At 44.0% G+C, this 27,445-nt stretch overlaps 1 protein-coding gene across 1 annotated transcript in view; it reads right to left on the reverse strand.

Annotated features, from left to right (window-relative positions):
• INTS3 (integrator complex subunit 3) overlaps positions 1–27,445 on the reverse strand; it is an 883,995-nt gene that overhangs the window by 157,843 nt on the left and 698,707 nt on the right. Inside the window, 1 exon segment of the mRNA XM_053719732.1 lies at positions 8,178–8,345. Coding sequence (XP_053575707.1) covers positions 8,178–8,345 — 168 coding nt within the window.

The following is a 27,445-nucleotide window of genomic DNA, read 5'->3' on the forward strand; positions in this document are numbered from 1 at the left end:
GGATTCATCACCAGACACAGAATCAGAAATCAAAATAGTCTCAGTATCAGAATCCTCTGTAACTGAATCTGAAATTAACACAGTCTCAGCATCAGAATCCTCCATAGCTGGATAGAGGATATTTAAATATGGACTTAAGTAGTGAAAAAAAAAAAACGGCACCTGACACCCCCAATGGCTGGGGCACTCACCACCTCCTATGACCAGACCCTGTGGACTAGAATATTTCCTTCACCGCGCGGTCGGAATGCGGAAATGGAACAACGAAACGTAGCCATGCCTGAACACAAGGTGAACTGTACAGTCCAAACAAGTGCGCCCAGCCAAAAGGCTGCGTCACTTCCAAAGGCCTCAATGTTCCAACCACGAGCCCAATAAACATCGCACATAAGCAGGTTGAATCACATAAACATGATTATAAAACCCCCTCCTGTTCAATAACCCCCCTCAGGAGATATTAACCCTTGATTCCAAGATACTAAAAGAGACTCACTGAGACCCTTATGTTATAAGTTAGACCCGCAAGGTGGTAGCCTCTTGGGAAACATTTACATTACTGGAATCTATGCTGTGGAACAGGAACACTGCCCTTCAAGTGTGACGGATAGTAGCGTTGCCTCCGCCATGGACTTGAGAGAAGAAAGCAGGCAGCGAAGCAAAGTTCGACAACTCCGATTGCTTAAGGAGCTGTTAATATGAGTCAGGATGGTTTCACAGAATGAAACTCCCTGCATCTCCAAGCCCTCACCGAGAGACTGACAGGACTACTTAAAACTCCTGTCCCATGCCAAAGAGTACTACCCTCCATAAGAGGCAAAAACAAAAAATTAAAAATTCAGATGAAAGGCAAAGAATGACTGGGGGATGAGGGGAGTGGGAGGAGTATTTAAGCCTTTGGCTGGGGTGTCTTTGCCTCCTCCTGGTGGCCAAGTTCGTAACGAATGCAGCTGTGCACTCTTTCCATTTAAGAAGAAAATTATTTATTTGAGCCCCATCAATGTTTTTAGGGTTCTAAGAGGTGTAACAAGTTGATGTTCTATACAGGCACTCACTAGATAAATATAAAGACAATAATGCATTGTTCATTATAGACTCCCACAATGCACTGCTTGGATAAATGTCATTTTTTACAGTTATACAGTTCCAGAATGATCACTTCACTTGGCACCCACAAGATAAATATAGACGGTGTGTGTTTATTGTGGGATACAACTCCCACCATACACTACTACTTGGGTAAATGTCACTTGCAGTTCCTAGTATATCAAGTTCCAGAGCAATCCCCCTCTGTTCAAGGTGCCCCCATCAGAGAAGTACACTTGGCCATTGCCCTCCCAATACAATGAGCTTGATACCCCTGTTCTAAAGAGGTATATAGAAAACATAATTTATGCTTACCTGATAAATTTATTTCTCTTGTAGTGTGTTCAGTCCACGGGTCATCCATTACTTATGGGATATATTCTCCTTCCCAACAGGAAGTTGCAAGAGGATCACCCAAGCAGAGCTGCTATATAGCTCCTCCCCTCACATGTCATATCCAGTCATTCGACCGAAACAAGACGAGAAAGGAGAAACTATAAGGTGCAGTGGTGACTGGAGTTATAATTTGAAAATTTAGAACCTGCCTTAAAAAGACAGGGCGGGCCGTGGACTGAACACACTACAAGAGAAATAAATTTATCAGGTAAGCATAAATTATGTTTTCTCTTGTTAAGTGTGTTCAGTCCACGGGTCATCCATTACTTATGGGATACCAATACCAAAGCTAAGTACACGGATGATGGGAGGGACAAGGCAGGAACATTAAACAGAAGGAACCACTGCCTGTAGAACCTTTCTCCCAAAACCAGCCTCCGAAGAAGCGAAAGTGTCAAATTTGGAAAAAGTATGAAGTGAAGACCAAGTTGCAGCTTGCAAATCTGTTCAACAGAGGCCTCATTCTTAAAGGCCCAGGTGGAAGCCACAGCTCTAGTGGAATGAGCTGTAATTCTTTCAGGAGGCTGCTGTCCAGCAGTCTCATAGGCTAAACGTATTATGCTACGAAGCCAAAAAGAGAGAGAGGTAGCCGAAGCCTTTTGACCTCTCCTCTGTCCAGAGTAAACGACAAACAGAGAAGAAGTTTGTCTAAAATCTTTAGTTGCCTGTAAGTAGAACTTCAGAGCACGGACCACGTCTAGATTATGCAAAAGACGTTCCTTCTTTGAAGAAGGATTAGGACATAATGATGGAACAACAATCTCTTGATTGATATTCCTGTTAGAAACAACCTTAGGTAAAAACCCAGGTTTAGTACGCAGTACTACCTTGTCTGAATGAAAGATCAGATAAGGAGAATCACAATGTAAGGAGACTCTTCGAGCCGAGGAAATAGCCATCAAAAACAAAACTTTCCAAGATAAAAGCTTAATATCAATGGAATGAAGGGGTTCAAACGGAACACCCTGAAGAACTTTAAGAACCAAGTTTAAGCTCCACGGAGGAGCAACAGCTTTAAACACAGGCTTAATTCTAGCCAAAGCCTGACAAAAAGCCTGGACGTCTGGATTCTCTGCCAGACGTTTGTGTAAAAGAATAGACAGAGCTGAAATCTGTCCCTTTAGCAAACTAGCGGATAAACCCTTTTCTAAACCCTCTTGTAGAAAAGCCAATATCCTAGGAATCCTAACCTTACTCCATGAGTAACTCTTGGATTCGCACCAATATAAATATTTACGCCATATCTTATGGTAAATTTTTCTGGTCACAGGTTTCCGAGCCTGTATTAATGTATCAATAACCGAATCCGAAAACCCACGCTTTGATAGAATCAAGCGTTCAATTTCCAGGCAGTCAGCCTTAGAGAAATTAGGTTTGGATGGTTGAAAGAACCCTGAATTAGAAGGTCCTGCCTCAGAGGTAGAGACCATGGTGGACAGGACGACATGTCCACTAGGTCTGCATACCAGGTCCTGCGTGGCCACGCAGGCGCTATCAGAATTACCGATGCCCTCTCCTGTTTGATTCTGGCAATCAGTCGAGGTAGCAACGGAAATGGTGGAAACACATAAGCTATGTTGAAAACCCAAGGGGCTGCTAATGCATCTACCAGCACCGCTCCCGGGTCCCTGGACCTGGATCCGTAACAAGGAAGCTTCGCGTTCTGGCGAGATGCCATGAGATCCAGATCCGGTTTGCCCCAACGACGAATCAGTTGAGCAAATACCTCCGGGTGAAGTTCCCACTCTCCCGGATGAAAAGTCTGGCGACTTAGGAAATCCGCCTCCCAGTTCTCTACGCCTGGGATGTAAATCGCTGACAGGTGGCAAGAGTGAGACTCTGCCCAGCGAATTATCTTCGAGACTTCCAACATCGCTAGGGAACTCCTGGTTCCCCCTTGATGATTGATGTAAGCCACAGTCGTGATATTGTCCGACTGAAATCTGATGAACCCCAGTTTTGCTAACTGAGGCCAAGCTAGAAGAGCATTGAATATTGCTCTTAATTCTAGAATGTTTATTGGAAGGAGTTTCTCCTCCTGAGTCCACGATCCCTGAGCCTTCAGGGAATTCCAGACTGCTCCCCAGCCTAGAAGGCTGGCATCCGTTGTTACAATCGTCCAATCTGGTCTGCGAAAGATCATTCCTTTGGACAGATGAACCGGTGACAACCACCAGAGAAGAGAATCTCTGGTCTCCTGGTCAAGATTTAGCAAAGGGGACAGATCTGAGTAATCCCCGTTCCATTGACTGAGCATGCATAGTTGCAGCGGTCTGAGATGCAGGCGCGCAAATGGCACTATGTCCATTGCCGCGACCATTAAGCCGATTACCTCCATGCACTGAGCTACTGATGGGCTTGGAACGGAATGAAGGACACGGCAAGCATTGAGAATCTTTGATAACCTGGACTCCATCAGGTAAATCTTCATCTCTACAGAATCTATAAGAGTCCCTAGAAAAGGAACCCTTGTGAGTGGTAACAGAGAACTCTTTTCCACGTTCACTTTCCACCCATGCGACCTCAGAAATGCTAGAACTATCTCTGTATGAGACTTTGCATTCTGAAAACTTGACGCTTGTATCAGAATGTCGTCTAGGTACGGAGCCACCGCTATGCCTCGTGGTCTTAGTACCGCCAGAAGTGAGCCCAGAACCTTCGGAAAAATTCTCGGGGCCGTGGCTAACCCGAAGGGAAGAGCCACAAACTGGTAATGCCTGTCTAGAAAGGCAAACCTTAGGTACCGATAATGATCTTTGTGAATCGGTATGTGAAGGTAAGCATCCTTTAAGTCCACTGTGGTCATATATTGACCCTCTTGGATCATGGGTAGGATGGTTCGAATGGTTTCCATCTTGAACGATGGTACCCTTAGGAATTTGTTTAAGATCTTTAAGTCCAAGATTGGTCTGAAGGTTCCCTCTTTTTTGGGAACCACAAATAGATTTGAGTAAAATCCTTGTCCCTGTTCCGATCGCGGAACTGAGTGGATCACTCCCATGATTAAGAGGTCTTGTACACATTGTAGAAATGCCTCTCTCTTTACTAGGTTCGTTGATAACCTCGATAGATGGAACCTCCCTTGTGGAGGAGAGGATTTGAAATCCAGAAGGTATCCCTGAGATATAATCTTCAACGTCCAGGGATCCTGCACATCTCTTGCCCAAGCCTGGGCGAAGAGAGAAAGTCTGCCCCCCACTAAATCCGTCTCCGGATAGGGGGCCCTGTCTTCATGCTGTCTTAGGGGCGGGAGTAGGCTTTCTGGCCTGCTTGCACTTGTTCCATGACTGGTTGCCTTTCCAACCCTGTCTGTAACGAGCAGTAGTTCCTTCCTGTTTTGGAGCGGAGGAAGTTGATGCTGCTCCTGCCTTGAAGTTACGAAAGGCACGAAAATTAGACTGTTTGGCCTTTGGTTTGGCCCTGTCCTGAGGAAGGGCGTGGCCCTTACCTCCCGTAATGTCAGCAATAATTTCCTTCAAGCCGGGCCCGAATAAGGTCTGCCATTTGAAAGGAATGTTAAGTAGCTTAGATTTGGAAGTTACATCCGCTGACCAGGATTTAAGCCAGAGCGCTCTGCGCGCCTGTATGGCGAATCCGGAATTTTTAGCCGTAAGTTTGGTTAGATGTACTACGGCATCTGAAACAAACGCATTAGCTTGCTTAAGGATTCTAACTTTGCTCAAAGCCTCATCCAATGGCGCTGTGCGAATCGCCTCTTTCAGAGACTCAAACCAGAATGCCGCTGCAGCCGTGACAGGCGCAATGCATGCAAGAGGCTGCAATATAAAACCCTGTTGAACAAACATTTTCTTAAGATAACCCTCTAATTTTTTTATCCATTGGATCTGAGAAAGCACAGCTATCCTCCACCGGGATAGTGGTACGCTTGGCTAAAGTAGAAACTGCTCCCTCCACCTTAGGGACCGTCTGCCATAAGTCTCGTGTGGTGGCGTCTATAGGAAACATTTTTCTAAATATCGGGGGAGGGGAAAAAGGCACACCGGGTCTATCCCACTCCTTACTAATAATTTCTGTAAGTCTTTTTGGTATAGGAAAGACGTCAGTACACACCGGTACCGCATAGTATCTATCCAACCTACACATTTTCTCTGGAATTGCCACCGTGTCGCAATCATTCAGAGCCGCTAATACCTCCCCTAGTAACACACGGAGGTTCTCAAGCTTAAATTTAAAATTAGAAATTTCTGAATCCGGTCTCGCCGGATCAGAACCGTCACCGACAGAATGAAGCTCACCGTCCTCATGTTCTGCAAATTGTGACGCAGTATCAGACATGGCTCTCGTGTCATCAGCGCGCTCTGTCCTTAACCCAGAGCTATCGCGCTTGCCCCTTAATTCGGGCATATTATATAATACTTCTTTCATAACATTAGCCATATCATGTAAAGTGATTTGTAAGGGCCTAGATGTACTTGGCGTCTCAATCTTACGCATCTCCCGAGCGGGAGACGCAGGTACTGACACGTGAGGAGAGTTAGGCGGCATAACTTCCCCCTCGTTGTCTGGTGATAGTTTCTCTATCGGTACAGATTGACTTTTATTCAAAGCAATATCAATACAATTGGTACACATCGTTCTATTGGGCTCCACATTGGCTTTTGAACATGATGAACAAACAGTTTCCTCTGAATCAGACATGTTTAAACAGACTTAGCAATGAAACTAGCAAGCTTGGAAATCACTTTCAATAAGTTTACAAGCAATATAAAAAACGCTGCAGCGCTTCAAAAATACAGATATAATTAAACAATTCTTAACAAGAAGTGTATTATTAGCAGAGGATTGCACCCATTAGCAAAAGGATGATTAACCCCTTAATACCCAAAACGGATAAAACGGATATCAATTAAGATTTAACGCTTTTAATCACAGTCAAACACACTGTCACAGATCTGCTGTGACTGATTACCTCCCTCAAAAATGAATTTTGCAGACCCCTGAGCTCTCTAGAGACGTCCTGGATCAAGGAGGAAGAAACAGGAAGACTGTGCTAGAATTTTAACTGCGCAACAAGGCGCTAAAACAAGGTCCCTCCCACTCCTATTACAACAGTGGGAGCCCTGATATAACGGTTTCCATGCAGAAAATATATGTTAGCCATGTGGAAAAAAATCATGCCCAAAGAGATTTATCACCAAAGTACCTCACAAAAACGAATAACATGCCAGTAAACGTTTTATTAAAAAACAACATTTTCCAATGTCATGCAAAGTTATCACTAAGCCTGCTACCAGTCGCTACCACTGCAGATAAGGCTTAAGTATTATTTCAGTTTTAACAGTATTTTCTCAGTCAAATTCTAGTCCCTAGAAAATAACTTGACTGCGCATACATTTATCAGCCTGATACCAGTTGCCACTACTGCATTTAAGGCTGTACTTACATCATACGGTAACAGCAGTATTTTCTTAGTCAATTCCATTCCCAGAAAATAATGTACTGCACATACCTCATTTGCGGAGGACCCCGCATGCTATTCCCAGTTTCTGAAGTTACCCCACTCCTCAGAATGTCGAGAACAGCCAGTGGATCTTAGTTACGCCTGCTAAGATCATAGAAAAAAACGCAGGCAGTTTCTTCTTCCAAATACTGCCTGAGATAGAAAAACAGCACACTCCGGTGCCATTTAAAATAACAAACTTTTGATTGAAGAATAGTTAAGTAAAAACTCCAGCTCCTCTCGCGACCTCCTCCTTTGTTGAGGGTTGCAAGAGAATGACTGGATATGACATGTGAGGGGAGGAGCTATATAGCAGCTCTGCTTGGGTGATCCTCTTGCAACTTCCTGTTGGGAAGGAGAATATATCCCATAAGTAATGGATGACCCGTGGACTGAACACACTGAACACACTTAACAAGAGAAAGGAAGACGTTTGAACATCAGGCTTCCTTGACATTATTAGAAGCATTAGGTTTACAGTTCAAGGTGGTTAGGTTCCATCAGTGTTTAATATACTAGTAATAATAATATGGAACTCACTGACAATTCTGTTTGACACCACAAAAACTGGCACCACCGAGTGTGAATGGTTTTTGTTACACAAATTAACCACTGGAGGGAGCTTGAGGATCATAAAACCAGTCAACAATGACTAATAAAATTACAAAGCTCTAACACTATGCAGAGATACTCTCCCACAACAGCAAACAGTGTCTGTCTCCCCTAAATCTGTTATGAAGTGTACTATTTCATTCTGAGTGATTTAGAATTAGTGACTATGGTTTATCTGCTCAAATACCAAAACATATAGGAAACTGAACTGTTTTAATGTTTAGCCAAACAAAAGAAGATGGAAGAAAAAAAAAAAGTCTGTAGGGAAGTTCAAAGCTGGCATGGATATGTAAATAAAGCAGAAGTTCCAAGTCATGTATATTGAGTTATGGATATAATAAAGGGAGTAAAGAAGAGGAAAACCCTTATTTGTTAAGAACTTGGCCTAATAGTTCTCAGCTGGGGTAGATAAACTAGGCCTCTCCATGGGGTGTGTATGTTAAGAACTTGACCTAATAGTTCTCGGCTGGGGTAGATAAATTAGGCCTCTCCTTGTGGCATGTATATTATATTTAGGGTCTAGAACAGATATGGATAAAATTAGTTAGTGTATGTTAGAGCTCAGTAGGTTCAGGAAGTGTAAGAATTGTGTCTAGGAGCAGGGCAGCGGTCAATGTTGAATTACCTCTGACGTTTCCGTGGTAAACTGTTGTTCTTGATGAGAAGAGACTTGATATTTTCTGATAAGTTGTCATCATGCTTTAGGCACCAATGGCGCAAGATACTTGTAGTAAACTGGTCATCAGGGTGACAGGGTCGGCTGAGAACCATTTTCACCATCTCCTCAGTGGGCCTTGAATGAAAGAAAATAAAAACAGAGTTAAAGGGTAATTAGAAAGGAAGTAAAGGGAGGACTGAGAGAGGGAAAACTACTGAATTTTATAATAGATATGGGCACTTTGTCAGCTAACAAGTGTGGAAGAAGGCGGTTGTATTCTTGTGAAAGTGCAGCACACTGGGATCTGGATTTGCTAAGATCTCAGTGTGATGCACTTTCACAAAAATGAATGAGACTCTAAAAAGAGACTTATTTGGCCACCTTCTTCCGCTTTAGTTAGCTAACAAAGTTCACGTTTATTATAAATATGTGGCGTTTAAATGTTTGGGCTCACTTAGACATTTCCTTGTTTTCGAAAGAAAAACAAAAATATTTTTTGTCCATTAAAATAACAAAATTGAGTAGAAATACAGTGTAGATATTGTTAATGTTGCAAATGACTATTGTAGATGTAAACAACTATCTACATAGGCCTACAGAAACCTATTATCAGCAACCATCTGTCATGTGTTCCAATGGCAAGTTGTGTGTGATATTCCAAGTTTATCATTTAAAAAGGCGAATTGATCATTAGAAAACCCTTTTACAATTATGTTAGCACAGCTGAAAACTGTTGTGCTGATTAAAGAAGCAATAAAACTTTCCTTCATTACACTATTTGAGAATTAGAGCATCAGCAATTGTAAGTTCGATTACAGGCTCAAGATGCCTAGAAACAATGAACTTTCTTCTGAAACTTGAGAAATAAAGGCTATTCCATGTGAGAAATTGCCAACAATCTGAAGCTCTTGTACAGCGCTGTGTATTACTCCCTTCACAGAACAGCGCAAACTGTCTCTAGCTAGAATAGAAAGAGGAGTGGAAGGCTCTGGTGCACAACTGAGCAAAAGACATATACATTAGTTTGTCTAGTATGAGAAACTGACGCATCACAGGTCTTCAGCTGTCTAGTATGAGAAACAGACGCATCATAGGTCTTCAGCTGTCTAGTATGAGAAACCGACGCCTCACAGGTCTTCAGCTGTCTAGTATGAGAAACCGACGCCTCACAGGTCTTCAGCTGTCTAGTATGAGAAACCGACGCCTCACAGGTCTTCAGCTGTCTAGTATGAGAAACCGACGCATCACAGGTCTTCAGCTGTCTAGTATGAGAAACCGACGCATCACAGGTCTTCAGCTGTCTAGTATGAGAAACCGACGCATCACAGGTCTTCAGCTGTCTAGTATGAGAAACCGACGCATCACAGGTCTTCAGCTGTCTAGTATGAGAAACAGACGCATCACAGATCTTCAGCTGTCTAGTATGAGAAACCGACGCATCACAGGTCTTCAGCTGTCTAGTATGAGAAACCGACGCATCACAGGTCTTCAGCTGTCTAGTATGAGAAACAGACGCATCACAGATCTTCAGCTGTCTAGTATGAGAAACAGACGCATCACAGGTCTTCAGCTGTCTAGTATGAGAAACCGACGCATCACAGGTCTTCAGCTGTCTAGTATGAGAAACCGACGCATCACAGGTCTTCAGCTGTCTAGTATGAGAAACAGACACATCACAGGTCTTCAGCTGTCTAGTATGAGAAACAGACGCATCACAGGTCTTCAGCTGTCTAGTATGAGAAACAGACGCATCACAGGTCTTCAGCTGTCTAGTATGAGAAACAGACGCATCACAGGTCTTCAGCTGTCTAGTATGAGAAACAGACGCATCACAGGTCTTCAGCTGTCTAGTATGAGAAACAGACGCATCACAGGTCTTCAGCTGTCTAGTATGAGAAACCGACGCATCACAGGTCTTCAGCTGTCTAGTATGAGAAACAGACGCATCACAGGTCTTCAGCTGTCTAGTATGAGAAACAGACGCATCACAGGTCTTCAGCTGTCTAGTATGAGAAACAGACGCATCACAGGTCTTCTCCTGTCTAGTATGAGAAACAGACGCATCACAGGTCTTCAGCTGTCTAGTATGAGAAACAGACGCATCACAGGTCTTCAGCTGTCTAGTATGAGAAACAGACGCATCACAGGTCTTCAACTGTCTAGTATGAGAAACCGACGCATCACAGGTCTTCAGCTGTCTAGTATGAGAAACCGACGCATCACAGGTCTTCAGCTGTCTAGTATGAGAAACAGACGCATCACAGGTCTTCAACTGTCTAGTATGAGAAACCGACGCATCACAGGTCTTCAGCTGTCTAGTATGAGAAACCGACGCATCACAGGTCTTCAGCTGTCTAGTATGAGAAACAGACGCATCACAGGTCTTCAGCTGTCTAGTATGAGAAACAGACGCATCACAGGTCTTCAGCTGTCTAGTATGAGAAACCGACGCATCACAGGTCTTCAGCTGTCTAGTATGAGAAAACAGAATTTATGTTTACCTGATAAATTACTTTCTCCAACGGTGTGTCCGGTCCACGGCGTCATCCTTACTTGTGGGATATTCTCTTCCCCAACAGGAAATGGCAAAGAGCCCAGCAAAGCTGGTCACATGATCCCTCCTAGGCTCCGCCTTCCCCAGTCATTCGACCGACGTAAAGGAGGAATATTTGCATAGGAGAAATCATATGATACTGTGGTGACTGTAGTTAGAGAAAATAAATCATCAGACCTGATTAAAAAACCAGGGCGGTTCGTGGACCGGACACACCGTTGGAGAAAGTAATTTATCAGGTAAACATAAATTCTGTTTTCTCCAACATAGGTGTGTCCGGTCCACGGCGTCATCCTTACTTGTGGGAACCAATACCAAAGCTTTAGGACACGGATGATGGGATGGAGCAAATCAGGTCACCTAGATGGAAGGCACCACGGCTTGCAAAACCTTTCTCCCAAAAATAGCCTCAGAAGAAGCAAAAGTATCAAATTTGTAAAATTTGGTAAAAGTGTGCAGTGAAGACCAAGTCGCTGCCTTACATATCTGATCAACAGAAGCCTCGTTCTTGAAGGCCCATGTGGAAGCCACGGCCCTAGTGGAATGAGCTGTGATTCTTTCAGGAGGCTGCCGTCCGGCAGTCTCATAAGCCAATCTGATGATGCTTTTAAGCCAAAAAGAGAGAGAGGTAGAAGTTGCTTTTTGACCTCTCCTTTTACCAGAATAAACAACAAACAAGGAAGATGTATGTCTGAAATCCTTTGTAGCCTCTAAATAGAATTTTAGAGCACGAACTACATCCAAATTGTGCAACAAACGTTCCTTCTTTGAAACTGGATTCGGACACAAAGAAGGCACGACTATCTCCTGGTTAATATTTTTGTTAGAAACAACTTTCGGAAGAAAACCAGGTTTAGTACGCAAAACCACCTTATCTGCATGGAACACCAGATAAGGAGGAGAACACTGCAGAGCAGATAACTCTGAAACTCTTCTAGCAGAAGAAATTGCAACCAAAAACAAAACTTTCCAAGATAATAACTTGATATCAACGGAATGTAGGGGTTCAAACGGAACCCCCTGAAGAACTGAAAGAACTAAATTGAGACTCCAAGGAGGAGTCAAAGGTTTGTAAACAGGCTTGATTCTAACCAGAGCCTGAACAAAAGCTTGAACATCTGGCACAGCCGCCAGCTTTTTGTGAAGTAAAACAGATAAAGCAGAAATCTGTCCCTTCAAAGAACTTGCAGATAATCCTTTCTCCAAACCTTCTTGAAGAAAGGATAGAATCTTAGGAATTTTTATCTTGTTCCATGGGAATCCTTTAGATTCACACCAACAGATATATTTTTTCCATATTTTATGGTAGATTTTTCTAGTTACAGGCTTTCTGGCCTGAACAAGAGTATCAATGACAGAATCTGAGAACCCTCGCTTTGATAAAATCAAGCGTTCAATCTCCAAGCAGTCAGTTGGAGTGAGGCCAGATTCGGATGTTCGAACGGACCTTGAACAAGAAGGTCCTGTCTCAAAGGTAGCTTCCATGGTGGAGCCGATGACATATTCACCAGATCTGCATACCAAGTCCTGCGTGGCCTGTCTAGTATGAGAAACCGACGCCTCACAGGTCTTCAGCTGTCTAGTATGAGAAACCGACGCCTCACAGGTCTTCAGCTGTCTAGTATGAGAAACCGACGCATCACAGGTCTTCAGCTGTCTAGTATGAGAAACCGACGCATCACAGGTCTTCAGCTGTCTAGTATGAGAAACCGACGCATCACAGGTCTTCAGCTGTCTAGTATGAGAAACCGACGCATCACAGGTCTTCAGCTGTCTAGTATGAGAAACAGACGCATCACAGATCTTCAGCTGTCTAGTATGAGAAACCGACGCATCACAGGTCTTCAGCTGTCTAGTATGAGAAACCGACGCATCACAGGTCTTCAGCTGTCTAGTATGAGAAACAGACGCATCACAGATCTTCAGCTGTCTAGTATGAGAAACAGACGCATCACAGGTCTTCAGCTGTCTAGTATGAGAAACCGACGCATCACAGGTCTTCAGCTGTCTAGTATGAGAAACCGACGCATCACAGGTCTTCAGCTGTCTAGTATGAGAAACCGACACATCACAGGTCTTCAGCTGTCTAGTATGAGAAACAGACGCATCACAGGTCTTCAGCTGTCTAGTATGAGAAACAGACGCATCACAGGTCTTCAGCTGTCTAGTATGAGAAACAGACGCATCACAGGTCTTCAGCTGTCTAGTATGAGAAACAGACGCATCACAGGTCTTCAGCTGTCTAGTATGAGAAACAGACGCATCACAGGTCTTCAGCTGTCTAGTATGAGAAACAGACGCATCACAGGTCTTCAGCTGTCTAGTATGAGAAACAGACGCATCACAGGTCTTCAGCTGTCTAGTATGAGAAACAGACGCATCACAGGTCTTCAGCTGTCTAGTATGAGAAACAGACGCATCACAGGTCTTCAGCTGTCTAGTATGAGAAACAGACGCATCACAGGTCTTCAGCTGTCTAGTATGAGAAACAGACGCATCACAGGTCTTCAGCTGTCTAGTATGAGAAACAGACGCATCACAGGTCTTCAGCTGTCTAGTATGAGAAACAGACGCATCACAGGTCTTCAACTGTCTAGTATGAGAAACCGACGCATCACAGGTCTTCAGCTGTCTAGTATGAGAAACCGACGCATCACAGGTCTTCAGCTGTCTAGTATGAGAAACAGACGCATCACAGGTCTTCAACTGTCTAGTATGAGAAACCGACGCATCACAGGTCTTCAGCTGTCTAGTATGAGAAACCGACGCATCACAGGTCTTCAGCTGTCTAGTATGAGAAACAGACGCATCACAGGTCTTCAGCTGTCTAGTATGAGAAACAGACGCATCACAGGTCTTCAGCTGTCTAGTATGAGAAACCGACGCATCACAGGTCTTCAGCTGTCTAGTATGAGAAAACAGAATTTATGTTTACCTGATAAATTACTTTCTCCAACGGTGTGTCCGGTCCACGGCGTCATCCTTACTTGTGGGATATTCTCTTCCCCAACAGGAAATGGCAAAGAGCCCAGCAAAGCTGGTCACATGATCCCTCCTAGGCTCCGCCTTCCCCAGTCATTCGACCGACGTAAAGGAGGAATATTTGCATAGGAGAAATCATATGATACTGTGGTGACTGTAGTTAGAGAAAATAAATCATCAGACCTGATTAAAAAACCAGGGCGGTTCGTGGACCGGACACACCGTTGGAGAAAGCGACTTGGTCTTCACTGCATGGAACACCAGATAAGGAGGAGAACACTGCAGAGCAGATAACTCTGAAACTCTTCTAGCAGAAGAAATTGCAACCAAAAACAAAACTTTCCAAGATAATAACTTGATATCAACGGAATGTAGGGGTTCAAACGGAACCCCCTGAAGAACTGAAAGAACTAAATTGAGACTCCAAGGAGGAGTCAAAGGTTTGTAAACAGGCTTGATTCTAACCAGAGCCTGAACAAAAGCTTGAACATCTGGCACAGCCGCCAGCTTTTTGTGAAGTAAAACAGATAAAGCAGAAATCTGTCCCTTCAAAGAACTTGCAGATAATCCTTTCTCCAAACCTTCTTGAAGAAAGGATAGAATCTTAGGAATTTTTATCTTGTTCCATGGGAATCCTTTAGATTCACACCAACAGATATATTTTTTCCATATTTTATGGTAGATTTTTCTAGTTACAGGCTTTCTGGCCTGAACAAGAGTATCAATGACAGAATCTGAGAACCCTCGCTTTGATAAAATCAAGCGTTCAATCTCCAAGCAGTCAGTTGGAGTGAGGCCAGATTCGGATGTTCGAACGGACCTTGAACAAGAAGGTCCTGTCTCAAAGGTAGCTTCCATGGTGGAGCCGATGACATATTCACCAGATCTGCATACCAAGTCCTGCGTGGCCACGCAGGAGCTATCAAGATCACCGATACCCTCTCCTGTTTGATCCTGGCTACCAGCCAGGGAATGAGAGGAAACGGTGGGAACACATAAGCTAGGTTGAAGCTCCAAGGTGCTACTAGTGCATCCACTAGAGTCGCCTTGGGATCCCTGGATCTGGACCCGTAGCAAGGAACCTTGAAGTTCTGACGAGACGCCATCAGATCCATGTCTGGAATGCCCCACAATTGAATTATTTGGGCAAAGATTTCCGGATGGAGTTCCCACTCCCCCGGATGAAATGTCTGACGACTCAGAAAATCCGCTTCCCAATTTTCCACACCTGGGATGTGGATTGCAGACAAGTGGCAGGAGTGAGTCTCCGCCCATTGAATTATTTTGGTCACTTCTTCCATCGCCAGGGAACTCCTTGTTCCCCCCTGATGGTTGATATACGCAACAGTCGTCATGTTGTCTGATTGAAACCGTATGAATTTGGCCTTTGCTAGCTGAGGCCAAGCCTTGAGAGCATTGAATATCGCTCTCAGTTCCAGAATATTTATCGGGAGAAGAGATACTATGTCCATTGCCGCTACCATCAACCCGATCACTTCCATGCACTGAGCTATGGAAGGAAGAGGAACGGAATGAAGTATCCGACAAGAGTCTAGAAGTTTTGTTTTTCTGGCCTCTGTCAGAAAAATCCTCATTTCTAAGGAGTCTATTATTGTTCCCAAGAAGGGAACTCTTGTTGACGGAGATAGAGAACTTTTTTCTACGTTCACTTTCCACCCGTGAGATCTGAGAAAGGCCAGGACAATGTCCGTATGAGCCTTTGCTTGTGGTAGGGACGACGCTTGAATCAGTATGTCGTCCAAGTAAGGTACTACTGCAATGCCCCTTGGTCTTAGCACCGCTAGAAGGGACCCTAGTACCTTTGTGAAAATTCTTGGAGCAGTGGCTAATCCGAATGGAAGTGCCACAAACTGGTAATGCTTGTCCAGAAAGGCGAACCTTAGGAACCGATGATGTTCCTTGTGGATAGGAATATGTAGATACGCATCCTTTAAATCCACCGTGGTCATGAATTGACCTTCCTGGATGGTAGGAAGAATTGTCCGAATGGTTTCCATTTTGAACGATGGAACCTTGAGAAATTTGTTTAGGATCTTGAGATCTAAGATTGGTCTGAATGTTCCCTCTTTTTTGGGAACTATGAACAGATTGGAGTAGAATCCCATCCCTTGTTCTCCTAATGGAACCGGATGAATCACTCCCATTTTTAACAGGTCTTCTACACAATGTAAGAATGCCTGTCTTTTTATGTGATCTGAAGACAATTGAGACCTGTGGAACCTCCCCCTTGGGGGTAGCTCCTTGAATTCCAGAAGATAACCTTGGGAGACTATTTCTAGCGCCCAAGGATCCATAACATCTCTTGCCCAAGCCTGAGCGAAGAGAGAAAGTCTGCCCCCCACCAGATCCGGTCCCGGATCGGGGGCCAACATCTCATGCTGTCTTGGTAGCAGTGGCAGGTTTCTTAGCCTGCTTACCTTTGTTCCAGCCTTGCATTGGCCTCCAGGCTGGCTTGGTTTGAGAAGTATTACCCTCTTGCTTAGAGGATGTAGAACTTGAGGCTGGTCCGTTTCTGCGAAAGGGACGAAAATTTGGTTTATTTTTAGCCTTAACAGACCTATCCTGAGGAAGGGCGTGGCCCTTACCCCTAGTGATATCTGAAATAATCTCTTTCAAGTCAGGGCCAAACAGCGTTTTCCCCTTGGAAGACGCATCCGCTGACCAAGATTTTAGCCAAAGCGCTCTGCGCGCCACAATAGCAAACCCTGAATTTTTCGCCGCTAATCTAGCTAATTGCAAAGTGGCGTCTAAAGTAAAAGAGTTAGCCAATTTAAGAGCGTGAACTCTGTCCATAATCTCCTCATAAGAAGAATCTTTATTGAGCGACTTTTCTAGTTCATCGAACCAGAAACACGCTGCTGTAGTGACAGGAACAATGCATGAAATTGGTTGTAGAAGGTAACCTTGCTGAACAAACATCTTTTTAAGCTAACCCTCTAATTTTTTATCCATAGGATCTTTGAAAGCACAACTATCTTCTATAGGGATAGTAGTGCGTTTGTTTAGAGTAGAAACCGCCCCCTCGACCTTGGGGACTGTCTGCCATAAGTCCTTTCTGGGGTCGACCATAGGAAACAATTTCTTAAATATAGGGGGAGGGACAAAAGGTATGCCGGGCCTTTCCCATTCTTTGTTTACAATGTCCGCCACCCGCTTGGGTATAGGAAAAGCTTCGGGGGGCCCCGGGACCTCTAGGAACTTGTCCATCTTACATAATTTCTCTGGAATGACCAAATTGTCACAATCATCCAGAGTAGACAGCACCTCCTTAAGCAGAGCGCGGAGATGTTCCAATTTAAATTTGAATGTAATCACATCAGGTTCAGCTTGTTGAGAAATTTTCCCTGAATCTGAAATTTCTCCCTCAGACAAAACCTCCCTGGCCCCCTCAGACTGGTGTAGGGGCATGTCAGAACCATTATCATCAGCGTCCTCATGCTCTTCAGTATTTTCTAAAACAGAGCAGTCGCGCTTTCGCTGATAAGTGGGCATTTTGGCTAAAATGTTTTTGATAGAATTATCCATTACAGCCGTTAATTGTTGCATAGTAAGGAGTATTGGCGCACTAGATGTACTAGGGGCCTCCTGTGTGGGCAAGACTGGCGTAGACGAAGGAGGGGATGATGCAGTACCATGCTTACTCCCCTCACTTGAGGAATCATCTTGGGCATCATTTTCTCTAAATTGTTTGTCACATACATCACATCTATTTAAATGAGAAGGAACCTTGGCTTCCTCACATACAGAACATAGTCTATCTGATAGTTCAGACATGTTAAACAGGCATAAACTTGATAACAAAGTACAAAAAACGTTTTAAAATAAAACCGTTACTGTCACTTTAAATTTTAAACTGAACACACTTTATTACTGAATATGTGAAAAAGTATGAAGGAATTGTTCAAAATTCACCAAAATTTCACCACAGTGTCTTAAAGCCTTAAAAGTATTGCACACCAAATTTGAAAGCTTTAACTCTTAAAATAACGGAACCGGAGCCGTTTTTATATTTAACCCCTATACAGTCCCTGGTATCTGCTTTGCTGAGACCCAACCAAGCCCAGAGGGGAATACGATACCAAATGACGCCTTCAGTAAGCTTTTTCTATGTATCTGAGCTCCTCACACATGCATCTGCATGCCTTGCTTCCCAAAAACAACTGCGCATTAGTGGCGCGAAAATGAGGCTCTGCCTATGATTAGAGAAGGCCCCCAGTGAAAAAGGTGTCCAATACAGTGCCTGCCGTTTCTTTAACATAATTCCCAAGAATAAAATAACTCCTCAAAGCTATAAACTATTAAAAATGCTTATAAATCAATCGTTTTAGCCCAGAAAAATGTCTACCAGTCTTTAAAGCCCTTGTGAAGCCCTTTATTCTTATTTAATAAAAATGGCTTACCGGATCCCATAGGGAAAATGACAGCTTCCAGCATTACCAAGTCTTGTTAGAAAACAGAATTTATGTTTACCTGATAAATTACTTTCTCCAACGGTGTGTCCGGTCCACGGCGTCATCCTTACTTGTGGGATATTCTCTTCCCCAACAGGAAATGGCAAAGAGCCCAGCAAAGCTGGTCACATGATCCCTCCTAGGCTCCGCCTACCCCAGTCATTCGACCGACGTTAAGGAGGAATATTTGCATAGGAGAAACCATATGGTACCGTGGTGACTGTAGTTAAAGAAAATAAATTATCAGACCTGATTAAAAAAACCAGGGCGGGCCGTGGACCGGACACACCGTTGGAGAAAGTAATTTATCAGGTAAACATAAATTCTGTTTTCTCCAACATAGGTGTGTCCGGTCCACGGCGTCATCCTTACTTGTGGGAACCAATACCAAAGCTTTAGGACACGGATGAAGGGAGGGAGCAAATCAGGTCACCTAAATGGAAGGCACCACGGCTTGCAAAACCTTTCTCCCAAAAATAGCCTCAGAAGAAGCAAAAGTATCAAACTTGTAAAATTTGGTAAAAGTGTGCAGTGAAGACCAAGTCGCTGCCCTACATATCTGATCAACAGAAGCCTCGTTCTTGAAGGCCCATGTGGAAGCCACAGCCCTAGTGGAATGAGCTGTGATTCTTTCGGGAGGCTGCCGTCCGGCAGTCTCGTAAGCCAATCTGATGATGCTTTTAATCCAAAAAGAGAGAGAGGTAGAAGTTGCTTTTTGACCTCTCCTTTTACCGGAATAAACAACAAACAAGGAAGATGTTTGTCTAAAATCCTTTGTAGCATCTAAATAGAATTTTAGAGCGCGAACAACATCCAAATTGTGCAACAAACGTTCCTTCTTTGAAACTGGTTTCGGACACAGAGAAGGTACGATAATCTCCTGGTTAATGTTTTTGTTAGAAACAACTTTTGGAAGAAAACCAGGTTTAGTACGTAAAACCACCTTATCTGCATGGAACACCAGATAAGGAGGAGAACACTGCAGAGCAGATAATTCTGAAACTCTTCTGGCAGAAGAAATTGCAACTAAAAACAAAACTTTCCAAGATAATAACTTAATATCAACGGAATGCAAGGGTTCAAACGGAACCCCCTGAAGAACTGAAAGAACTAAATTGAGACTCCAAGGAGGAGTCAAAGGTTTGTAAACAGGCTTAATTCTAACCAGAGCCTGAACAAAGGCTTGAACATCTGGCACAGCAGCCAGTTTCTTGTGAAGTAACACCGACAAGGCAGAAATCTGTCCCTTCAGGGAACTTGCAGATAATCCTTTTTCCAATCCTTCTTGAAGGAAGGATAGAATCCTAGGAATCTTAACCTTGTCCCAAGGGAATCCTTTAGATTCACACCAACAGATATATTTTTTCCAAATTTTGTGGTAAATCTTTCTAGTTACAGGCTTTCTGGCCTGAACAAGAGTATCGATAACAGAATCTGAGAACCCTCGCTTCGATAAAATCAAGCGTTCAATCTCCAAGCAGTCAGCTGGAGTGAAACCAGATTCGGATGTTCGAACGGACCCTGAACAAGAAGGTCTCGTCTCAAAGGTAGCTTCCAAGGTGGAGCCGATGACATATTCACCAGATCTGCATACCAAGTCCTGCGTGGCCACGCAGGAGCTATCAAGATCACCGACGCCCTCTCCTGATTGATCCTGGCTACCAGCCTGGGGATGAGAGGAAACGGCGGGAACACATAAGCTAGTTTGAAGGTCCAAGGTGCTACTAGTGCATCCACTAGAGCCGCCTTGGGATCCCTGGATCTGGACCCGTAGCAAGGAACTTTGAAGTTCTGACGAGAGGCCATCAGATCCATGTCTGGAATGCCCCACAGCTGAGTGACTTGGGCAAAGATTTCCGGATGGAGTTCCCACTCCCCCGGATGCAATGTCTGACGACTCAGAAAATCCGCTTCCCAATTTTCCACTCCTGGGATGTGGATAGCAGACAGGTGGCAGGAGTGAGACTCCGCCCATAGAATGATTTTGGTCACTTCTTCCATCGCTAGGGAACTCCTTGTTCCCCCCTGATGGTTGATGTACGCAACAGTTGTCATGTTGTCTGATTGAAACCGTATGAACTTGGCCCTCGCTAGCTGAGGCCAAGCCTTGAGAGCATTGAATATCGCTCTCAGTTCCAGAATATTTATCGGTAGAAGAGATTCTTCCCGAGACCAAAGACCCTGAGCTTTCAGGGATCCCCAGACCGCGCCCCAGCCCATCAGACTGGCGTCGGTCGTGACAATGACCCACTCTGGTCTGCGGAATGTCATCCCTTGTGACAGGTTGTCCAGGGACAGCCACCAACGGAGTGAGTCTCTGGTCCTCTGATTTACTTGTATCTTCGGAGACAAGTCTGTATAGTCCCCATTCCACTGACTGAGCATGCACAGTTGTAATGGTCTTAGATGAATGCGCGCAAAAGGAACTATGTCCATTGCCGCTACCATCAACCCGATCACTTCCATGCACTGAGCTATGGAAGGAAGAGGAACGGAATGAAGTATCCGACAAGAGTCTAGAAGTTTTGTTTTTCTGGCCTCTGTCAGAAAAATCCTCATTTCTAAGGAGTCTATTATTGTTCCCAAGAAGGGAACCCTTGTTGACGGGGATAGAGAACTCTTTTCCACGTTCACTTTCCATCCGTGAGATCTGAGAAAGGCCAGGACAATGTCCGTGTGAGCCTTTGCTTGAGGAAGGGACGACGCTTGAATCAGAATGTCGTCCAAGTAAGGTACTACAGCAATGCCCCTTGGTCTTAGCACAGCTAGAAGGGACCCTAGTACCTTTGTGAAAATCCTTGGAGCAGTGGCTAATCCGAAAGGAAGCGCCACGAACTGGTAATGTTTGTCCAGGAATGCGAACCTTAGGAACCGATGATGTTCCTTGTGGATAGAAATATGTAGATACGCATCCTTTAAATCCACCGTGGTCATGAATTGACCTTCCTGGATGGAAGGAAGAATAGTTCGAATGGTTTCCATCTTGAACGATGGAACCTTGAGAAACTTGTTTAAGATCTTGAGATCTAAGATTGGTCTGAACGTTCCCTCTTTTTTGGGAACTATGAACAGATTGGAGTAGAACCCCATCCCTTGTTCTCTTAATGGAACAGGATGAATCACTCCCATTTTTAACAGGTCTTCTACACAATGTAAGAATGCCTGTCTTTTTATGTGGTCTGAAGACAACTGAGACCTGTGGAACCTCCCCCTTGGGGGAAGTCCTTTGAATTCCAGAAGATAACCTTGGGAGACTATTTCTAGCGCCCAAGGATCCAGAACATCTCTTGCCCAAGCCTGAGCGAAGAGAGAGAGTCTGCCCCCCACCAGATCCGGTCCCGGATCGGGGGCCAACATTTCATGCTGTCTTGGTAGCAGTGGCAGGTTTCTTGGCCTGCTTTCCCTTGTTCCAGCCTTGCATTGGTCTCCAAGCTGGCTTGGCTTGAGAAGTATTACCCTCTTGCTTAGAGGACGTAGCACCTTGGGCTGGTCCGTTTCTACGAAAGGGACGAAAATTAGGTTTATTTTTTGCCTTGAAAGGCCGATCCTGAGGAAGGGCGTGGCCCTTACCCCCAGTGATATCAGAGATAATCTCTTTCAAGTCAGGGCCAAACAGCGTTTTCCCCTTGAAAGGAATGTTAAGTAGCTTGTTCTTGGAAGACGCATCAGCCGACCAAGATTTCAACCAAAGCGCTCTGCGCGCCACAATAGCAAACCCAGAATTCTTAGCCGCTAACCTAGCCAATTGCAAAGTGGCGTCTAGGGTGAAAGAATTAGCCAATTTGAGAGCATTGATTCTGTCCATAATCTCCTCAAAAGGAGGAGAATCACTATCGACCGCCTTTATCAGATCATCGAACCAGAAACATGCGGCTGTAGCGACAGGGACAATGCATGAAATTGGTTGTAGAAGGTAACCTTGCTGAACAAACATCTTTTTAAGCAAACCTTCTAATTTTTTATCCATAGGATCTTTGAAAGCACAACTATCCTCTATGGGTATAGTGGTGCGTTTGTTTAAAGTGGAAACCGCTCCCTCGACCTTGGGGACTGTCTGCCATAAGTCCTTTCTGGGGTCGACCATAGGAAACAATTTTTTAAATATGGGGGGAGGGACGAAAGGAATACCGGGCCTTTCCCATTCTTTATTAACAATGTCCGCCACCCGCTTGGGTATAGGAAAAGCTTCTGGGAGCCCCGGCACCTCTAGGAACTTGTCCATTTTACATAGTTTCTCTGGGATGACCAACTTGTCACAATCATCCAGAGTGGATAATACCTCCTTAAGCAGAATGCGGAGATGTTCCAACTTAAATTTAAATGCAATCACATCAGGTTCAGCCTGTTGAGAAATGTTCCCTGAATCAGTAATTTCTCCCTCAGACAAAACCTCCCTGGCCCCATCAGACTGGGTTAGGGGCCCTTCAGAAATATTAATATCAGCGTCGTCATGCTCTTCAGTATCTAAAACAGAGCAGCCGCGCTTACGCTGATAAGTGTTCATTTTGGCTAAAATGTTTTTGACAGAATTATCCATTACAGCCGTTAATTGTTGCATAGTAAGGAGCATTGGCGCGCTAGATGTACTAGGGGCCTCCTGAGTGGGCAAGACTCGTGTAGACGAAGGAGGGAATGATGCAGTACCATGCTTACTCCCCTCACTTGAGGAATCATCTTGGGCATCATTGTCATTATCACATAAATCACATTTATTTAAATGAATAGGAATTCTGGCTTCCCCACATTCAGAACACAGTCTATCTGGTAGTTCAGACATGTTAAACAGGCATAAACTTGATAACAAAGTACAAAAAACGTTTTAAAATAAAACCGTTACTGTCACTTTAAATTTTAAACTGAACACACTTTATTACTGCAATTGCGAAATAACATGAAGGAATTGTTCAAAATTCACCAAATTTTCACCACAGTGTCTTAAAGCCTTAAAAGTATTGCACACCAAATTTGGAAGCTTTAACCCTTAAAATAACGGAACCGGAGCCGTTTTAAACTTTAACCCCTTTACAGTCCCTGGTATCTGCTTTGCTGAGACCCAACCAAGCCCAAAGGGGAATACGATACCAAATGACGCCTTCAGAAAGTCTTTTCTAAGTATCAGAGCTCCTCTCACATGCGACTGCATGCCATGCCTCTCAAAAACAAGTGCGCCACACCGGCGCGAAAATGAGGCTCTGCTTATGCTTTGGGAAAGCCCCTAAAGAATAAGGTGTCTAATACAGTGCCTGCCGATATTATTATATCAAAATACCCAGATAAAATGATTCCTCAAGGCTAAATATGTGTTAATAATGAATCGATTTAGCCCAGAAAAAGTCTACAGTCTTAATAAGCCCTTGTGAAGCCCTTATTTACGATCGTAATAAACATGGCTTACCGGATCCCATAGGGAAAATGACAGCTTCCAGCATTACATCGTCTTGTTAGAATGTGTCATACCTCAAGCAGCAAGAGACTGCACACTGTTCCCCCCAACTGAAGTTAATTGCTCTCAACAGTCCTGTGTGGAACAGCCATGGATTTTAGTGACGGTTGCTAAAATCATTTTCCTCATACAAACAGAAATCTTCATCTCTTTTCTGTTTCTGAGTAAATAGTACATACCAGCACTATTTCAAAATAACAAACTCTTGATTGAATAATAAAAACTACAGTTAAACACTAAAAAACTCTAAGCCATCTCCGTGGAGATGTTGCCTGTACAACGGCAAAGAGAATGACTGGGGTAGGCGGAGCCTAGGAGGGATCATGTGACCAGCTTTGCTGGGCTCTTTGCCATTTCCTGTTGGGGAAGAGAATATCCCACAAGTAAGGATGACGCCGTGGACCGGACACACCTATGTTGGAGAAATGTGTCATACCTCAAGCAGCAAAAGTCTGCTCACTGTTTCCCCCAACTGAAGTCAATTCCTCTCAACAGTCCTGTGTGGAAACAGCCATCGATTTTAGTAACGGTTGCTAAAATCATTTTCCTCTTACAAACAGAAATCTTCATCTCTTTTCTGTTTCAGAGTAAATAGTACATACCAGCACTATTTTAAAATAACAAACTCTTGATTGAAGAATAAAAACTACATTTAAACACCAAAAAACTCTAACCCATCTCCGTGGAGATGTTGCCTGTGCAACGGCAAAGAGAATGACTGGGGAAGGCGGAGCCTAGGAGGGATCATGTGACCAGCTTTGCTGGGCTCTTTGCCATTTCCTGTTGGGGAAGAGAATATCCCACAAGTAAGGATGACGCCGTGGACCGGACACACCTATGTTGGAGAAACAGACGCATCACAGGTCTTCAACTGTCTAGTATGAGAAACCGACGCATCACAGGTCTTCAGCTGTCTAGTATGAGAAACAGACGCATCACAGGTCTTCAGCTGTCTAGTATGAGAAACAGACACATCACAGGTCTTCAGCTGTCTAGTATGAGAAACAGACGCATCACAGGTCTTCAACTGTCTAGTATGAGAAACCGACGCATCACAGGTCTTCAGCTGTCTAGTATGAGAAACCGACGCATCACAGGTCTTCAGCTGTCTAGTATGAGAAACCGACGCATCACAGGTCTTCAGCTGTCTAGTATGAGAAACCGACGCATCACAGGTCTTCAGCTGTCTAGTATGAGAAACCGACGCATCACAGGTCTTCAGCTGTCTAGTATGAGAAACAGACGCATCACAGGTCTTCAGCTGTCTAGTATGAGAAACAGACGCATCACAGGTCTTCAGCTGTCTAGTATGAGAAACAGACGCATCACAGGTCTTCAGCTGTCTAGTATGAGAAACCGACGCCTCACAGGTCTTCAGCTGGCAGCATCATTACATAGTACCCACAAAACACAAGTCTCAACGTCATCAGTGAAGAGGCGACTCCGGGATGCCGGACTTCTAGGCAGAGTTGCTGGAGCATGATAACTATCAAATCAAGGAATTGATTTATAAAGAATCTGGGAGGTTGCAAACTACTTTATATCAAAAGGAGACGGATAGAAATTAAATTCTTAGAGCTGATAGTCGTCATCCTCCAGCTCTAAAGAAGGCCTTACCAACCTTTATGACCACCTATACTCCAGGTAAATGGAAAACTTCAGAGATCCTAAGAAATAATTGGCATTTATTGAAAACCGATCATTCTTTATCCAGACATTCAAACCGTGGCTACAGGCTGTTCCTATTATCCGACCCGGAAGTGCATTAAAGTAAAGTAGCTTGAAGTAGCTATAATGCAGCTGATCAGACCGCCACTAAAAGCATATTAGAAAATTGAAAACCACGGCACTGTAGGGTTGCTGTAAAAATAAAACCCACAATTTTATTGAATCAAATAAAAATCATCAGTCTATGATTAAGCGTCACCAGGGGGCGCAAAATGTGTCAGGCGTTTTTTTTTCACCTTTAGATGCTATTTAGTCTGTTTGATGATTTTTTTTTTGATTCAATAACAGTTGGGATTTTATTTTTACAGCACACCATGCAGTCCCGTGGTTTTAATTTTTCCAAGATGATTCTTAAACATTTGGGGATTATAGTTTCCCAAGGATTGGCTACAAAAGAGGAAGATCTTTATGCGACTTTCTGATGAGATCAGACTTAAAACCTAGTTACACTTCAAGTACCTGGTTAGATATGCCCAAGTTAGGGTGTTTTGTTACAGTGGGTGTACTACTTGCAATGGACTTACACAAGCAAAATAACAATTTATGCTTACCAGATAAATTCCTTTCCTTCCTGGCAGGGAGAGTCCACAACTTAATTCCTTACTGTTGGGAAATACAACGCCTGGCCACCAGGAGGAGCCAAAGACACCCCAGCCAAAGGCTTAAATATGCCTCCCACTTCCCCTATCCCCCCCCAGTCATTCTGCCAAGGTTACAGGGAAAAGTAGGAGAAACATCAGGGTATAAAAAGGTGCCAGAAGAAATAATAGAAAAAGGGAGCCGCCCATCAAAACAATAAATTACGGGCGGGGTCGTGGACTCTCCCTGCCAGGAAGGAAAGGAATTTATCTGGTAAGCATAAATTATGTTTTCCTTCCATAAGGCAGGGAGAGTCCACACTTTCATTCCTTACTGTTGGGAAAACTATACCTAAGCTCCAGAGGACACTGAATGAATAACAGGAGGGAACAGAAAAAAGAGCCGGACCCTATTCTGAGGGCACCACAGCCTACAAAACTTTTCTCCCGAAAGCTGCTTCAGCTGAAGCACACACATCAAACTTGTAAAATTTAGAAAAAGTGTGTAAGGAGGATCCATTGAGGCTTCATTCTTAAAAGCCCAAGAGGAAGCCACTGCTCTAGTGGAATAAGCAGTTATCCTCTCAGGAGGCTAGGCGGATGACACTCCTCAACCAGAAGGATAGGGAAGTCGTAGTAGCCTTCTGCTCCTTACGCTTCCCCGTATACATGACGAAGAGGAAGATTGTTTGAATTCCTTAGTAGCCTGAAGATAGAACTTCAAGGCACAAACCACATCTAGTTTGTGAAGCAAACGTTCCTTCGCTGAAGAAGGATTAGAACACAAGGAAGGAACAACAATTTCTTGATTAATGATACGATTCAACACCACCTTAGGGAGGAACCCTAGTTTAGTGCGTAAAACTGCCTGATCAGCATGAAAAAACAGATAAGGGGGGATCACATTGCAAATAAGAAATCTCAGAAACTGCGCGCAGAGGCAATAGCCAAATCCCCCCCCCCCCCAAAAAAAACTTCCAAGATAACAATTTAATGTCAACCGTATGCATAGGCTCAAATGGAGCCTGCTGCAAAACACTAAGAACAAGATTGAGGCTCCAAGGCGGAGTCCCAGATCTAAACACGGGTCTGATCGTAGCCAGAGCCTTAACAAAGGGTGCACATCCGGAAGCTCAGCCAATCTTTTGTGCAGTAACACCGACAGGGAACTAGCAGATAGGCCCTTCTCCAGTCCATCCTGGAGAAAAGCTAAAATTCTGGCAACCTTATGCCAGAAAAAAACACACTCTTGACACCAGTACAAGTCCTCCACACTTTATGGTAGATACGACGCGTGACTGGCTTACGTGCTTGAACCAGAGTGTTGATAACACTCTCAGAGAACCCTCTTTTGGCTAAGACTAAGCTTTCAATCTCCACGCAGTCAGCCTCAGAGAATCTAGATTTTGATGAACGAAGGGACCCTGTATCAGCAGATCTCTGCGACAAGGTAACCTCCACTGAGGAGATTAGGACAT

The sequence above is a fragment of the Bombina bombina genome, chromosome 1 (assembly GCF_027579735.1).
Source record: "Bombina bombina isolate aBomBom1 chromosome 1, aBomBom1.pri, whole genome shotgun sequence".
Taxonomy (NCBI): domain Eukaryota; kingdom Metazoa; phylum Chordata; class Amphibia; order Anura; family Bombinatoridae; genus Bombina; species Bombina bombina.